This window comes from Mytilus trossulus, chromosome 3 (assembly GCF_036588685.1).
Source record: "Mytilus trossulus isolate FHL-02 chromosome 3, PNRI_Mtr1.1.1.hap1, whole genome shotgun sequence".
Classification (NCBI taxonomy): domain Eukaryota; kingdom Metazoa; phylum Mollusca; class Bivalvia; order Mytilida; family Mytilidae; genus Mytilus; species Mytilus trossulus.
The window spans coordinates 46,573,853-46,592,405 of NC_086375.1; the positions used below are offsets into that span (position 1 = coordinate 46,573,853).

At 30.1% G+C, this 18,553-nt stretch overlaps 1 protein-coding gene across 1 annotated transcript in view; it reads left to right on the top strand.

Annotated features, from left to right (window-relative positions):
• The first annotated feature begins 670 nt into the window (after positions 1-670).
• LOC134711634 (ras guanyl-releasing protein 3-like) overlaps positions 671-18,553 on the top strand; it is an 81,865-nt gene continuing 63,982 nt past the window's right edge. Inside the window, exons 1-4 of the mRNA XM_063572366.1 lie at positions 671-852; positions 4,692-4,764; positions 8,860-8,914; positions 10,284-10,494. Of these exons, the coding sequence (XP_063428436.1) occupies positions 10,440-10,494 (55 nt within the window). The 5' untranslated portion in view covers positions 671-852; positions 4,692-4,764; positions 8,860-8,914; positions 10,284-10,439. The remainder of the gene's footprint in view (positions 853-4,691; positions 4,765-8,859; positions 8,915-10,283; positions 10,495-18,553) is intronic.

Consider the following 18,553-nt stretch of genomic DNA (forward strand, 5'->3'; position numbering starts at 1 on the left):
TTAAATTGTTGAGGGAGGGTAGGAGGGGTCCTGAAATTTGAAAAAAGAATTCCCGGATCCCGAAAGGGTCAATCCCGAAATCCCGAGCTTAAAAACACCTGATCCCGAAGTCCCCATAAAGGTCCTACCCCCCCTCATTGTTGTTTAATGTGTAAATTTTATTTATTTGATTTAAATACTGGGAAAAATCCCCCTTTGAAAAGGCCACATATCAGGCGGAGAAATATACAACACTTTGAAAAGTACATTACCTGATGAAATCCACAAGCGATGGTGAACAAATTCATTTGAGTATGGAATAAAATATCAACATTAAGCATAAAACATAATGATTTAAAAAATGTTTAGGTTTCAAACAAAAAATCTTAACAAGTGAAATATGCTTTTCCAAAAATGGTAAAAGAAATAAGTTTGAGTTGTTCCATGCTTCATTGTATACATAGGAAACAAGAACAAGTTGAAGAGGTCATATGAATAATTAAATATAGTTTCAGCAACTTCTATTTGAATATACATGAGGATAAGTGATATCTGGTCAGTGACTGTATATGACTTAGAAATATACAGTCAACGCATTTTGGCTGCTCAAATAGAACGAGTGCAGTATTAATCAAATTATCAAGTGTTGAACATAATTATGATAATATATCTGTTTGTGTTTCAGATGAACATTGGATGCAAGCATTTCTGGTACATATACCATATTCATAGAGACAATGTTTAAATGATGTACCATCAGTGAAGAGCTGTTATCTCGGGTAGTGTTTCTGTGATGTCAGTGTACCACAGAGAATCATTCCATTCCTTTATATGCCATGAACAGTTACACAATATAATAGAGAGAACATACATGTAAGATATAAGAGATATGGTATGAGTGCCAATGAGACGACTCTCCATCCAAGTCACAATTATTAAAAAATAAACCATTGAAGGCTTGATAATAAGTAATGTTTCATATCTACTGTAATCAATTTTGTTTTTATTTAGTTATCAAAAAGTCTGCATGCAAATGTTTATAATAGTAATCAGTTTGCAGTGGGAAAATGTGTAGTTGAATTTTAAAAGATAAATCGAGTCAAGGTAGAACCTAGCTTATAATGTCACATCATAACCCGAGAAAGGTACCCATTGATGATGCTACACAGTAGTAACTATCTGAAAGGAATGGACACTTTAAGAATATTTGTCAAATGAATAGCTAATTACACTAACAAACAAGGCCATTAGTTTTCTCATTTGAATTGTTTTACAATTGTCATTTAGGGGCCTTTTATAGCTGACTATATGGTATGGGCTATGCTCATTGTTAAATTTTCATGTCAATAAATAGGAACAAAAATTACAAATCTATAAACTGAATTCTTCATTATGCTTATATATACAGAATTATCAGACAAGTCAAACTTTATGAGATATAAAGACTTTTGATTAAGTTACATTGGCAACAGCTTGTGTATTGTTGAATTGTAGAGAGTTGGTGATATATTATGACATATATTAAACATTGTGATATTAAAATATTAAAAAGTCATTTTAATAGTGTTAATAGCTAGACTACAGACATATGTTTTAGAAGGTCACTGACATTTTCCAAGGTTGTTCATTGCAGTAATAGATTCTTAATTATATATTTTTAGCTCACCTTGCAGAAAGACCAAGGGAGTTTTTATTATCACTTGGGGTCTGTTGTTTGTTTGTTCGTTGTTAACTTTTACAAGAATCCTTTCCTCTGAGTCTTCTAGGCCAAATTTTACCCAAATTTGGCTCAATCATTATTGGAGTATGAAGTCTAGAATATGTGTCTAACGGTGTTATGAATATGTGTCTAACGGTGTTATATACTAAATTAATTTTCAATGATTTGATATGGACCCCCCCTTTTTTTTGGGGAGGATCAATTCATTTGAATAGGGACATGTAGTTGGACCCCATGCCCTTTTGGAAATGGCTGAATCCACCCCTGATAATTAGTATAAATCTGGTACACTCCTCTTTTTTTGTTTGTTTTCAAACTTGACATTAAGGAAAAAGGTACTTAATTATTAAAAGGTGTGTCAAATTCCCCTGCAAATTTATGCATCCTGCTCAATTATTGGACAGCCCATATCAGTTCTCATTTGACTTATAACATACTAAAACTTATATCTAAATTTTAAAAGTCTTTGGTAAACAATTTACAATGCATGGGATTAATAATATATACCGGGTATCAGCATTTCTTGTGTACTCTAGTCTAGACAACATATAATCTACCATCAAGGTGATCTCATTTAATAGGTACAATTGCCATCATATGTCTTCCAAGAAGAACTCATATCTTTGTTTTGTATATTTTAAAATATTAAGATTGAAATTTTAAGGAATTTATTCAGAACTGTCAGCTTGGACCCTTAAATGTATTATCTGTTTGAAAGTCTTGAAAATGGTACTAAGACAATTCCTTAATTAAGGGCATACGATACAGTTACAGGAGAGGTAATGACGATGCTAATGTAAAATGTTATTTTCGCGACGTCAAACTGTGACATATCGGGAAAAGATGCATTTTTCGACTGATTTTTATCATTCTAACTGATTTAATTTGAAAACGAGTTCATGGACTCCTATTTTTCAAAACGGCAATTTGTTTCATTTTGCAGGGAGATTATGTGACCCAAATTTTATAAAACTGTAAATGATTCGTAAATAGAGGATTTAATTTTGATAAACATGCAGTAAAAAATGACGTTTTTTCCTCAATTCATGAACATTTGATAAATATGAGTTATTTCTGAATAAAAAATTGTAATTTTTTTTAGAATACTTATAAAATACAGAAATTACCGATTATTTGACAAAAAACAATTTGTGTTTATCTTTTATAACAAAAAAGTTATGTCTTTTTTATAAAAAAGAAATTACGGCCACAAATCTGAATTTTGAGCAAATATACACAAATGGAAGTTTTTAACGACCTTGACTGGCTATACAGCCCTTGCACGGTCGGCCCTGGCTTGCGCCTTTTTGGGCATTAAATAATTTATATTTTTACCATGTGGTAATTTAAATAATTTAGAATAATAAGAAAGTTTAATAAAAACAAAAATTTAAAAAGCAAAAATTTGGATAAATAAATGAATAAAAAAAGTAAAATTTTTGAGATTAAGTAAATAATAAAATAATAAAAAATAATTTTGTATAAAAATAAAAATAAAATAAAACAAAATAAATAAATAATTATTAAACACGGAGCCACCGGAAGTAGGAACAGGAGGAAAGCTTGGCCAAGCAAACAGCAGTGAACGGCAGCAACGTTGTCCTTGTACACCAGCAGCCAAGTAAAGAGCGGATAATTTTGATATGCCAAATTGTGTATGTGAATTTATATGCCAAATATTATGTATAAACCACAATAAGCCTAAATTTGTGAATGTGAGTTTTGCAAAAATATTTAGTGGGATGTTTTGTATGTACTAGAAAAAAGAAAAGTGAAATGAAATAAAATAAAATAAATAAAAAACCAAAGGGTGTATGTAAATTTTGACTGCTTTGTGCTAGCCTACCGTAGTTGCAGGACTTTAGAGTGCTAGTACACTGGAACACTTATCCGCAGGAAGACAGTGCCCCACGCTAATTAAAACTGGATTAGCGCAAACCAGATCTTGCGAAGTACCATTTTTTAAGTCTTAGATTTGACTTGCGGCTTAATGACATGAAAAATTTATATAATGACCAAAAGTAGAAACAAAAATAATTTAGGGTGCCGCGAATTTGGAAAAAAAACCCAAAGGTTATTGTGCGTTCTTGTTTAGTTAGCATAATTTTAATAGTTTAATTAACTTATCCCTACATTCATTTTATCTAATTTTAAATATGTTAAGTTATTTCAAAGGTTTAATTTTTATTATTTTTTTTAATTTTTTTTTTTTAAATCATATTTAATTTGGATTTTATTTGTCTTAAAGATTTAATTTTTACTGCCGGTTATGGCCTGACTCCATTTCTGAGTCACTGACCGGATAACTCTTGCAGTATGTTTTGCCCCTTTAATGATGCTGTGGTAAGTTGTCTTAAAGATCCATCTGTACTGCCGGTTATGGCCTGACTCCATTTCTGAGTCACTGACCCTAAGCAAATATACAAAATTTCGACCTCATTTTACTCAAAAAGTAGCACATGAAGGTATATTTTTATTACATATTTGATTTAATCAAGTAAAAAAATAGCCTATTTGCAAATTTTCATCAACTTGTAAATACAGGTTCAAAACTGTATCGTATGCCCTTAAGTCATTATAGAGGTGAACAACTTTATTCAGTGTGTAAGATCTACTTTTCTCAGTTTGGACTCCTTCACACAATACCTTATGTGACATTGAGTTGTTTATGCTTTTCTACACAAGTCTGTTTTTAATTTAATGCTCTAAATTGTTTTATGTATTTGGTCCCAAGAATACCTGATGAAAATATTCAAATATCTCCAAAGGTATTCAATGGGTGAATATTCCACTTCTAGGCATGATTTCAAGTAGATGATCTGTTAATACCAATTTACAATTTTATCTAAATTATAATCTGGTATTATCCCAAGGATAAACAAATTTGTTATACTTCTAAGACAGTTACCACTAGTCTGATGTATATGTATTTTTTAAATTAGATATATTACATATGGACTTACTGATAGTAATCAAATATTTACTTTTTCAGAATATTTACACAAGTCATTATAACATAATGAATTATCAGATTATAATTGGAGGGCTGACTTCTTTATCAGAAGGTAAGGTTTGATAGTATGTTTTCATGTAGATAAATTTGTTTGATGTCACCCTAGCCACTTTCTCCAGGTGATAATTGTTTTTAATGTAATAAAAAACCCAGTCAGCAGTTTTATATACTCCTATGTCTTCATAATACTTAAATTCAAATTAGCTCTGCTTGCCTTTAGGGGCACTCAGAGTTATTTTAGTTACTTGGGGTCCATTGTCCTTCAACTCTTAAATTTTGCAGTTTATTTCTCCATTGAAATATAAAACTTGTCCCAATTATTCAAGGTTTGCGATCGCATCAGGCTGCAGTCGTCTCAGGCTGCACTCAGTGAAGCATTTTATTGCAATTCTCATGAAATAATTGAAGATGAACAGAAAATAAAGATGCAAAAAGTGATCTGCAAAATAAGTGAAACGATTGAAAGTTATTGCCCTATAATGACGATGATATTTTTAGGGTTTTTGGCTTTTGTCTTGAAACAGTAATGAAAAGAGAGAAACATTAAATGATCATAAAGACCATTTTATACTTACCATGATTGATAATGATTCAAAGTGTTGATAAGCTTAAGTTTATGTGTGAAAATACATGTACAAATTTTTATTTTTTCACACTTGATTATAGTAAAGATTAATTTTGCTTTGAAATTTTACAAGGTGTGGAATGAATTCCAGGAATTTGGACAAACCTCTTTAGTTCTTATTTTGTTAAAGTAGGTTTTCCTACAAACATGAACAAAGAGAGGTACAGCATATGAATAAAAAAAGTATCAGGTGTTTATTTAAAAATTTTATGCTTAACATAAGTACATATTTCAATTATCCAGGATGTTAATTTCTTCATGTATTTGTCATATAATTGTACTTCTGTGAGTCAATATGGGAAAAACTTAAAATTATTTTAGATTACATGTATCATATTAAAAAAGGACTAATTAATCTTTGTCATGTAACTTGAGAAAATTTGTAAAACTGCAGTGCACATGAGAAGGGAAATAAAAGTAAAGCCTTAGTCATTCAGGAATAAATCAAAATGGCCAAAATTGTAAGTCAACATAATTTAGGGGGTTTATTGCTTTGAATGAATTTTTTTTGTAACTATTTCAGTATTTCAGTCTTATGTTTATTTTAAACTTTAAAAGATAAACTGAAAATTTGAACATAAAAAAAATCGGTGCAAAAAGATCTATATATTAAGTCACATGATAAAACTATTAATCAACTAACATCCAGATTGCTGCTCCTAAATAACAACATTTACTCTTTTGTTTTGTTTAGCTCAAATGGAATAAAGGCTATGTGCAATATTGACACCAGTTGGCATATGTTGTAGTAGTCTGCCCTTGGTTGTTAACTTTTAGAGTGAAACTATCTGGCCAAACATTATCAAACTTTATCTAAATGTCCCTTGAATTATATCTGGGGATTTGTAAAAAAGAAGATGTGGTATGATTGCCAATGAGACAACTATCCACAAAAGACCAAAATGACACAAACATTAACAATTACAGGTCACCGTACGGCTTTCATCAATGAGCAAAGCCCATACTGCATATAGTCAGCTATTAAAGGCCCTAATAAGACAATGTAAACAATTCAAGCGAGAAAACTAACGGCCTTATTTATGTAAAAAAATGAACGAAAAACAAATATGTAACACATAAACAAACAACAACCACTGAATGAATTACATGTATGTTGATCATGATTTGATCCATCCTGATCAACATACATGGACACTGCTAAAAATAGAACAAAAAGGGTAAAACTAGACTTTTAGCTTACATCTTAAAAAAACTATAGCAGTGAAAGCTAAACTGATATAGATTTTAAATAATCAGTAGGTTATAGTATAGCTCCATGGAAATTTGAAAAAGCAGAAAACCAAATTACAGTTATTGCCAAGGAAATGATCATTATCAAAAATTTCTTAGAAGGTCCGGTCTTAAAGAAGAAAAGATAATCAGCAAAAAATCTTCAAAAAAGTGAACATGGCAGAAATCTTCAATTGAGTCAAACCCTTATGTACATATATTTGTCCTTGACCAATGATTTTTGCCCTATTTGTTATCTGATTTTGCACATCTTTGATGCAGAGAGAAAAATTGTAAAATGCGAAAATATGCAGCCTAATAATATCTACAAATAGGTCACACTGGCTGAAATTGTCAATTGATCCCTTTCAATAGTGACTTCCTTTAAAAGAGATTTTTTTATTTAACAATTAAGATCAACAAAACAAGATTTGGTAAAGACAGTTTTAATTCAAAACAAATTATCTTGTTGCATGGTATCAGTTTTATACAAACATGCCAGGTGAGCTATACAGGTTCCTATGAAGCTTTAGCTCTTTATATTTTACTGACCGCTATTGACCTTTTTCCTTAGTTTGCATTTTTCAACCTTGAAATTGTCCTTAAAATAGTGATAAAAACCACTTATGACAGCATAATGTGAGATCAACAAGTGAGAACAGCAAGGATAAAAGTGCAACATAATTATTACCTAAAGGTCTTAACATTAAGATATAAGTTAAGACCACCACTGTACCACTAACAAGGTCCAGATAGGCAAAAATAACATGATATAGGGTAAAGGACTATTCACCAAGATACAAGTGAAGTCTGCCATTGTACTACTGACCCTCAGGGCCACTGACAGGTCCGGTTAGACGAAAAATAACATGATGTATGATGAGACTCATTTATAATAGGAAATGCGTTCATTATTCTGTTTACCTTGTGAAAACCCTTTGGAAAAACAGTAAAACTATCCTTTTGGCACTTTAAGTGAAACAAGTCATAATAAACTAGACCACTTTATATTACCACTGGTTAAAATTCTCACAATCCTTTTTAGTGATGTCTGTGTACTTTCTATGAATTTTGGACCTCATGTAACTTACACTGTCATATAAACAATACTTAAACACTTGGTACTACTATATCATATATCCCTTATTTTGATCTAATGTGAGAAATAACATTTTAGTAAGTAAGTAATTTTATATAATAGGAATTATGAAAAACATAAATTTACATAATATTGAAGAATTAAGTGTTTAATGGAAAATATGTAAACTGAATAGGGAATTATATCTTTAATAAATAATCAAAATTTGGTATAAATAGATTTATCAATTCTTATCTTTGAAAATTGCTATTTGTTATTTGTTGTTAAAATTATTAAATGATTGCTGTACTATCTTAATGTTTTGTTTAGATAATTTTTTTTTATAGTTTATAAAGTGCAGTAGAACTTTCAGGTCTATGAAATTCAATATGAAGTACAGAAACAAATATGTACTGGTAGTCATTTTTTTTGTCAGTTGGATAGGTAAATATTTGTATGTAAACAAGTCATTGCACTTAAAAGTAATTGTCCTGCATAATATAAGGGAAACCTGATGCATGAAAGTGTTATATATAAGGTTCAATATCTTACTATTTATCCATATACATCATGTTTTAACCAAATTGTTAACACATAGGTTGGATTATATAAAAATTTTAAAAATTGTAAAAAGGTGAGTTTTAAGGAAGTATATCAAAAGTTTAGATTTAAAAATAAAGTTGTCCTGTTTGCATTCTCAGTAAATCTGTAACTTATATTACTCCATTCACTGTATTTATAAGCTACCATGATTTAGGGGTCACCTAGGACTATTTCATTACTTATTAGTCAGTATGAAAACCTTTGGTTATTCATGTACTATCTGTATCATATTTTTAGATCACTCCACCAAAAGGATCTGTGTGCAGGTTTTACTGGGCCCATTTAAAAATTTTTACACTCATGAAGCTTCATTGAGCCTCTGGTTCATTCATCATCATCCATTTACCAAAAATTTCTTATATTTGGAATGATTCCAAATAAAAATTTGTGAAGTAGGAAATCACCAAAAATCTTTTAAAGTTGCACATTTAATTGATATGTTTAATTTGTCATGCATACGATAATATGTTGACTTGGAATACAAAAATTTATATTTTAATATCTCATCTATTTAAATAATTATTGGTAGTAAAAACATCAAAAAGGTTTTGAATATCTGATCAAAATCAAACTTTTGATAAAATGTAATGCCTGCTTTCTCTTTTTGACAGATTTAGTTCCCTTTGATGAAGATCTTATGACATTCTTGAAAGACACTTGAGAAATGTAAGTACAGATTAGATAGAAAGAAATTTGTGACATGAATTGTAATTTGTTTGTACAACATCAATTGTAGTGACTGAAGAAGATTGATAGATTTAAATCGTTAACTTTTAATATGATTTTAATGTTTAATGATCCTTAGATATTCAAAACTCCCGTTTTTATGGCTCATTTGTCAAATTGTTTTTATGCAGGTTTGATTTGATGTATTTGTAACTATTGATGTATGTTTTTGTTAAGTCATTTGGTTTAGTTTGGTTCATATAAATTCTTCATTTTCAAAATGCTTATTTGTTTTTCCTTTGTTGTTTTTATCATGAATCAGACTGTTGTTTTTCTCTTCTGAATTGTTTCATATATTGTCATGACAGGTTCTTTTATAATTTATTATGTAATATGGGTTTTTCTCATTGGTGAAGGCCTATAAGTGCCTTATAATTGTGTAGACCCTCGTTCTTTGGTCTTTGGTGAATCATTGAATGACGGACAATCATACCTGAACTTTATTATGTAGTATAGTTTTTTCTCATTGTTGAAGGCCTATAAGTGCCTTATCAACCTTTGGTCTTTGGTGATGCATTGTCTCATAGACAATCATACCTGATCTCCATATTTTAATAATCAGTGAAATTGATTATTAAAGGAAATATATGTAAATAGTGAATAAATGTTAATGGGACATTCAATATTAATTTTAAGTTTTGAAATGATAATAAAACCTTGACATTGTTTGGTTGATGATTGTTTACCTTAACAATAACCATGGTTAATAATATTCCAGTATAATTGGCTTTATATCGTAAAAGTTGTATTCACCTATTTCTATTGATACATCACAAGTTATCAGTCAAAGATTAATGAAATGAAAGATTAATTTAATATATTCTGATATTCAGTCGCAAGACCTACATAAGAGCCTCAGCCAACTACACATTCCCTTATCTGAATGTAGCTATAAGAAAACAGTGAATGCATAAATAGAAATATTGGATTTAAAATTTCCTCATAAATTAATATAATGATTAAATGTCAGTTAAGCATTTAGTTCTAAGAGAAATCTATTTATAGGTGTTTTATATAAGGCTGAATATGATCAATATCATTTAGATATCTGGGTATAGATTTGGGCAAATCAATCAAACAGTATTCTGTGTACCTGGACTGAGAGAGCTGGCTGAGACAAACTGAAGGTAGACAAGCTAGGGAAAAAAATCAATACCAAGTCTGACGCAAAGAATTGTGATCTTTCTGGGGAGATGCTCTAAATATACTTTGATGTCGTCATAATCAAAGATTCTGAAATGAAAGGATATATTTTTGATATCAAATATGGTTTTATATGTGAGACCTTTATTTTGACTTTGTTCTGCAGCATATTTATGTAAATGGTGCATCTGTGAACGTGATTAGGAGATCCCCACATAATCATAAATTGAAGGAAAATCTTTCCTGTCGTGTAATTAGACATGGTGTAGATGGTGTTGAGGACCCGGACAGCTGTTGTATAAACAAACGTGATCAGGTGTTGATGATCACTGCAGACATATTATCTAATTACCCAGCGATGTGCAGTGATGGCTCAGGTAAGGACATTTCTTCGTTAAATTGTCAGTTCCAAGTATAGAGAAAAATGATGGAGGACTGTCTTCATCAACATGGATGTAGTTCAGTTATTGGTTAAGGCCACTGTAAGATGGTGTTCTTCGTGTGGCTGAATCTGTAATTGATATAGCTAGACTTTACATTCTAGGTTTTGATATAAGATAAATTTATGCATATAAAATGGTAAAGAAGTAAAAAGACAGCTAAATTTGAACAGTGAATGAAGTCTTTCCATCTTAACAAATAGAATATTTACTTTATTGAATGGAGAATGGATATAATTTTATTTGCATTTTTTTTTTAAAGAAAGCAGTTTGCAGTGTTAAGTTTGCAAAAATTTTAAATGTCTTTTAAAAAAAAAAAAAAAGAAAAGAGAAACCACACAGAAAACATGAAGTTTTTAGATAATGAACTTAAGATTTTGCACTTCCACACTATTTTTCTATTTGTCATTTTTACAAATGATTCAACGATAAATGAATGAAGGAATTATGAATTATTTTTTGCAACCTGTATAGTGTATTTTTGCCATCCATCAGACTTGAAGAATGACCTCGATCCATAGTTTCTTTTATTAATCCAAAAGCCTGCTAGCTGTAAACAATGCATTCTGTTATTTATTTATGATATTGATTATTTATGAACACTGTGTTAACAAGAATTAGGATGATAATTATAGTAAAAAATAACAACAAAAAAAACACATAAAAACAGGTCACACTTAAAGTTCAATATATAGAATATATTGTAAATAATACATTTTTTAAGTGTTATTTATTTATGATATTGATTATTTATGAATACTGTGTGAACTAGAATTAGGATGATGATAATGTTAAAAAAATTACAGGTCACACTTAAAATCAAATTTTAAAAATAAATTGTAGGCCATGCATTCTATTTATTTGAATAATGATCTTGATTATTTATGAAAACTGTTTTATCAAGAATTTATTGAGGATAATAATTGTGATAATTATGGTAAAAAAAAAAGAGGCAAAAACACACACTCACATAAAAACAACAAGTCACGCTTAAAGTTTAATGCAATTTTAATTGTTATTTATTAATGATATTGATTATTTATGAATACTGTGTAAACAAGAATTAGAAAAATACTATGGTAAAAAAAAAAAACACCCAAAAAAACCAACAGGTCACACTTAATGTTCAGTGCAATTTAATTGTTATTTATTTATATTATTGATTATTTATGAATAATGTGTAAACAAGAAGTAGAATTGTAATCCTAGAAAATAAACCGGTCACACTTAAAGTTAAATGTTATGATGGAATATTATATGTCAGACAGAAAGTGTGACAAACCACATGGACAGCTTTTGTTTGTCTAACATTTGTTTACCAGCTGTATGTCCGTATTTTATGTTGTTTATGTACATGGATCAATATTCCTATCAAATGGTTTTATCAAATATTAATATGTCACACCTGCTGCAGGGGGGCATATGATAGATAACATTTAAATTTATATGTGTAATATCTAAAAGCTGTTTACATGGAATGTTACTGGAACTGTATTTTATGTGTTGATTTTTTTCTTTCTTTTTTTTTCTTTTTTCAAAACACTTGCATTATAATACAAAGGCATATTGGTGACCTTCTGCTGTTGTTTTTTCTATGGTTGGGTTGTTGTCTCTTTGATACATTCCCCATTTTCATTCTCAATTTTATTTTATGTGAGTTATGGTTTTTACAGTACAGAGAATTCAATCTTAGATAATCATAATCATTTTAAGTTGCAACAAATTTTAACAACTCTGTTTATAACTGTTATCATAAGAACATTTTAGCTTTTCTGCTTCAAATTAATTCATGTCTTTAAAAAAAAAAAATTGTAAAAATATTTGTCAGGTTTTTTTTTCTAATTCTTTTATGTGAATATAGATAAATACTTAAAATAGCAAATATCATTTGTATTTTGATGAATTACATGATGAAAACATGAAAAAAGATATGAACATGCTTAATTTGATGGACTTGTTTAGGGTAAGGCAATTAAAAATGCATATGTGTCAAATACAAATTTAGAATTTGAACAATAGAATTCATTAAAAGACTCACAAAAAATATTGGACTGTACAATGTCTAAAATAAAACACACCAACCACCAACAACCGACTCATCTGAAAAAAATGTCCTGGAAACAACAACAAATAACACTTGGTCTTGTCAGCCTGACCCCGTACAGACAAACACTAAAATCTTTCTCAAAACCTTTTATCAGAATCATAAATTAATCTTTAAAGGATTATATTTATAATTCTTGTTAGATTTTATCTATTTACCAAAAAAACAAGTCTTGTAAGATGCCAGTAAGGGGTCATCAGCCATAATTCCCAAACTTTATAGAACTATAATTTGATTCTTTTTTATTCTATGCATATCTTTGACTAAAATAAAACACCATATTGTATTTGCTGTGGTCCACATATTTTGTGCCCTTTGTTCAATGGTCAAAATTTGCTGTGCTTATTTTGTTCTATGGTCTACTTCTGATGTGCCCCTATATTCTATGGTCCACATAAATCAACAGCCGCTTAAAACATACAATGTATGATACAGGTGTTACGAGAGGAACATTTGATACTAGTTATGACACTTAATTTTTTTTTTAATTTGTCAAAGTCTGTGACCAATTGACAGAGATATTTTATGCAACATTGACAGAAATTTGTAAATGGTCATGGCTTTCCATATTTAAGGAAATATATTTTGTCATCCCTTTAAAGAATTGCAGGTAATAATCATCACAATTACCTCTGAACAAAATTTAAAAAATAAGTACGGTAAAATAGAATAACTTTAATTTTTATGCCCTTACTAGGGGCATTATGTTTTTCGGTCCATTTGTCCGTCTGACCCACTTTAGGTTAAAGTTTTTGATGAAGTTGAAGTCCAATCAACTTGAAACTTGGTATGCATGATCCCCTTGGTATGATCTTTCTGATTTTGATGCCAAGTATTAGGTCCAGTGAAAGTGGGGCATAATTCTTGTTATACAAGTGTTTACAAAATTTGTACCAATGTATCATTGTAAAGAATAAATTACATTTAAACTTATAATATTGGAAGTTTTCCTATATAATTCATAAGTGTATTTAGGTTTGACAATTTCATTTCAATGCTTTTGCTTCAAAGTGACTAACATCTTTCACACAATTGGCTATTAAAATTAAGCAGTTGGTTAGTTTAAAGAAATTAATTGGTATTGCTAAAAAGCAAAGCGTAATGTATTAGCATATGGTAAAGGTGCATTTCTGCTTTAAAACGGATACTTTAACTCCTAAGTCCAGTAATAGTCCAAAATTATTTACAAATCACTGAAATTTCAAAAGTGGATTCAGTGGTGGATCAAGAACTTTTCATAGGGGTTGGCCAACTGCACTGACTGACCTAAGGGTGGCCTCAGTGATTCCCTATATAATCAACAAAATTTTTCTCACCTTTTGGATATGCCTGTTGTTAAATGTCATGGTAATAACTGTTTCCATGTATGGATGGCACATTAGTCATCTGTATGCTTACTATCAATAAAGGCTTCAATTGCTTGGACCTTAAGGTAGACATCAGATCTTTGTTTGAATTGTCTTGTTTTTGTTTATCTTTTTATTCTGACCAAGCTATCCTATGCTATTCTTTATAAAACTATTAATAAAACTGTTTTAGATATCCTTCCAAGGTCTTTATACATGTCTTTTAACACTTGAGATCCATTGATTTAGAATTTGTTTAATATTTTATGAGTATTTGCTTCAAGTAAAGAGAAATCTTCATGCAATATGCTACCCCATAGTATTAAAGGTGTTTCTTGATAAAAATTAAAAACTTAATGCAGGATTCGGCTGCTCTTAACATGGTTAACCAGGGAACCAAAATAAATTTAATGAATTTTTTTTTTATTGGAATGGAGTTTGTTGTTTTGAAAATAGACAATAATTATGATAAATTCTGAAAATAGAAAGAAAAAAAATACAATAATAAATCTGCAGCTTTGAGACTTTCACTTGAATGTCCAATTTGTTTGTCGATTTTGTAGTTATTTAATTTTGACTGGTACAAGTTTTTTTCTCCATTAGATTGCCAAATACTTTACAATGAAAATTGTCAAAATACTTCATGAGAAATATGTTTTGTTTTGGGTATAATAGATTATCTACCATTTGAAAGGACTGTTATGTTCAATTTTACATTGCAAATATTTACAGATTGATAACTTGAAAATGCAGCTCTATGTCCAACTTTGGAAAAATCATATATATTATTAGGTACCTTTCAGTTACCCTAATCATTCTGTGTTAGGGTATTATATTGGATAGTAAATATAGTCCAATGGCAAATATTTCATACATGATCAGGAGGACTATTAATTATTAAAAGGCAGCAAATAATGACAACCACAGATATAGTCTCCAGACTTTGTACAGGTACATAAAGAATGTTACAGAGTTAAGTTTGACTGCAAGTACTCAACCCTCGTCTAATCTGGGACAGTGGTGAAACAGCACACCATAAGACCAAACTGTGACAATCAGTTGAAAAAAAGCTTGACACATCAAATTGACATATTAGAGCACAATAACAACTAACCCCAAAAAAAGCTTAAGACAGAAAATAATGATCCAAGAGTACTAACAATTTCTGAAAGCTAGTTCAAAGTCAATTACAAATAATAAATAAATCATGTTTCCCAGACTAACAGAGTTAAGCTTCTCATATACAATAATTAATAGGTCAATATATTTGGTTTATAGAATGATTGTAAATTATACATGTCTGTTTGACATAGTTCATCTGACCTTGATATTCATAATTCACAAGTCAATTAACAGGTTTCTTTTTTATGTTGTTATACCATATAGTACTAAGTTATAGGACAACAATATTTGATTTATATAATGATTCTCAAGTGCATATCTGACAAAATTCATCTGACTTAGACCTTATTTGATATTTGATCAAAAGTTTCAAATGGAAGTTATCCCTAAAATATTTTGTGAAGTATTGATTATCTACTATTATACTTGGTGTATTCAGTGATTCGGATGTGTGCAAGTTGGTTTTCCCGTTTGAATGGTTTGAATGGTTTTACACTAGTAATTTTTTGGAGCCCTTTATAGCTTGCTGTTCAGTGTGAGTCAAAGCTCTGTGTTGAAGGCCTATAATGGTTTACTTTTATAAAGTGTTACTTGGATGGAGAGTTGTCTCATTGGCACTCATACCACACCTTCCTATATCTATGTATATCTGACAGTGTTCATCTGACCTTGGCTACATATCATGGTTCATTGATCAATGTTTTTGTGAAAGACTTTCAACATATAATTCCATCATATGCAATTCCATCATATCAGTAATGCAAGATAGGTATTTTACAATGTGCACTCTTGGTAACTATAATGCATGGATTAGGATCTGAAAAAAACAGATTTACTTTACAAGCATACTGGTCTTCAACAGGAGCTGTTCATTTCTTTATCCATTTGTACAAAAGGTCAATTCTAATTAGATTGTTAGAGCACCTGACCCAGTGTTCTGGTGTTCTGGTGGGCTTGGTGTTGCTCAGCATTTGTTTATCATTTTGTTGTTTGGCATTTTTGCCTTGAGGACATATCCTGTGACTTATGAGTTTTAGATCTCCCTTTGGTATATCTGCCTCTTTTTTTAAATTGGGCAAAAGGAAGGTTCTAGGTTGGATGTATGTGACATAAAAAGTTCATGAAACACTAGGTTAAGACACATTTTATCAAAGAAACAGATGCAAAAATATATTCTGCTGTGAATTCATTATTATTTGTTGGATATCAGTTTTCGTGGATTTCGTGGGAACAGGTAAACCACGAAATTAAATGTTCAACGAATAGCAAACTTTATATAGACTGGTATGCAGATTTCAGCAAAACCACGAAATTGAATATCCACGAACATGTAAGTTTTCCTTAATCCACAAAAATTGATACCCACGAAAATAAATGAATCCACAGTAGTTGTTATATTAAAAACTGGAAATTTTGTAAAATAAAGCCACAAGATATCCATTAAATGTGAAGCGGGTATATACCTATGGAATTTCGACAAAACAACACAAGTAACCATCTAGGGGTCGACACAAACTCTTCAAAAATTGACTGTTACTGGATGTTTTTGTTATATTTTTTCTCTAAGCTTCTTGTGATTCCTTCAATGAACCAGTACTCAATATGTCCACTTATTATGCCCCACCTATGATAGTAGAGGGGCATTATGTTTTCTGGTCTGTGCATCCGTTCTTTCGTCCATTCGTTTGTTCGTTCGTTCGTCTGTCCCGCTTCAAGGTAACAGTTTTGGGTCAAGGTAGATTTTGATTAATTTGAAGTCCAATCAACTTGAAACTTAGTATGCATGTTCCCTATGATATGATCTTTTTAATTTCAATGCCAAATTAGATTGTTGACTCCAATTTCACAGTCCACTGAACATAGAAAAGGAAAGTATAAGTGGGGCATCAGTGTACTGTGGACAAATTCTTGTTTTAATTGTTTTTAGGATCAAGCTTTTTACTGTGGATTCATTTTTTTCGAAGAATGTGGGTAGAGGATAAATACAAATTAAAATGCAAAAAAACAAATGATCTATAAGCTTGTACGCAGAATTTTGCCAAACCAAGAAATCAAGTATCCACAAAAATACAGTTATTCCTGAAAATTGGTACCAACGAAAACAAATGAATCCAAAGAAACTGAAAAATTAACATTCATCAATTCATAAGATTTTTATAGAAATATTCAGTAAAGAAAGGTCTTTATATGTAAAATATTTCTCCTGTACACAATTTGATCTGTTAATTCAAAACAAATCAATAACAGCTATGTTTTTTTGAGTTCATTTTTGTTATGCAGTCTTTTCAAGGAAGTAGAGAGAAATTGTCAATGTCTGAAACCAAATCTTCTTATTCCTTCTCAAGATGTATACCTTGATTGATTTTGTAGCAATTATGCAGAAAACCAAGTGTGATTTTTATTTCATCATTGAAAGATTCTTATGTTAACCTCGACCATTTATAACCAATTATAGAGAGTCACATGATGGGATTTTAATTGTCACCCAGTGGTTAACCATTCATTTATAAAAGGATGAAGAATAGGTTAAAGTTCACTGACCAATATTTGCTGCAAAATATGCCATAGGCTTCTTTTAGAAACTAAATTTTATGTTAAAGTTTGTGTTTATATATGGCATAACGGTAATCATGATATGAAAACATAAAGTTATAAATAGATTGATACATGATCTCCGTTCTTGGATTATCGTTTAGACAATATGAATAAGAATTAAAATGTTGATGGAACAAACATCAATGAGGAAAATTTGGAATGATATAATTGGACCAAAAAGGGTTTCTGATTGTAGAATCAATGTTTTGCCTTTACCAGTACTAACTGGTATTCATTTTTTTACTGAAAAAGGGTGATTTGTTTACAATGTTCTTAGAGAGTATTCTTGTCTGTAGATGATGGCATTAGAATTTCTATTTCAGTATACAGTGCTTTTTCGTTAAGCAGAATTGTCATTTACACATTATTTTTCAATTAAGGTGGCATGTATTATTTTGAGTAAGGGTATCAAGTATTATTTTTCAATTAAGGTGGCATGTATTATTTTGAGTTAGGGTGTCAAGTATTATTTTGAGTTAGGGTGTCAAGTATTATTTTGAGTTAGGGTGTTTTAGTATTATTTTGAGTTAGGGTGTTAAGTATTATTTTGAATGAGAGTATCATGTATTATTTTGAGTTAGGGTGTCAAGTATTATTTTGAGTTAGGGTGTCAAGTATTATTTTGAGTTAGGGTGTCAAGTATTATTTTGAGTTAGGGTGTTAAGTATTATTTTGAATGAGAGTATCATGTATTATTTTGAGTTAGGGTCTCAAGTATTATTTTGAGTTAGAGTGTCAAGTATTATTTTGAATTAGAGTATCATGTATTATTTTGAGTTAGGGTGTCAAGTATTATTTTGAGTTAGGGTGTCAAGTATTATTTTGAGTT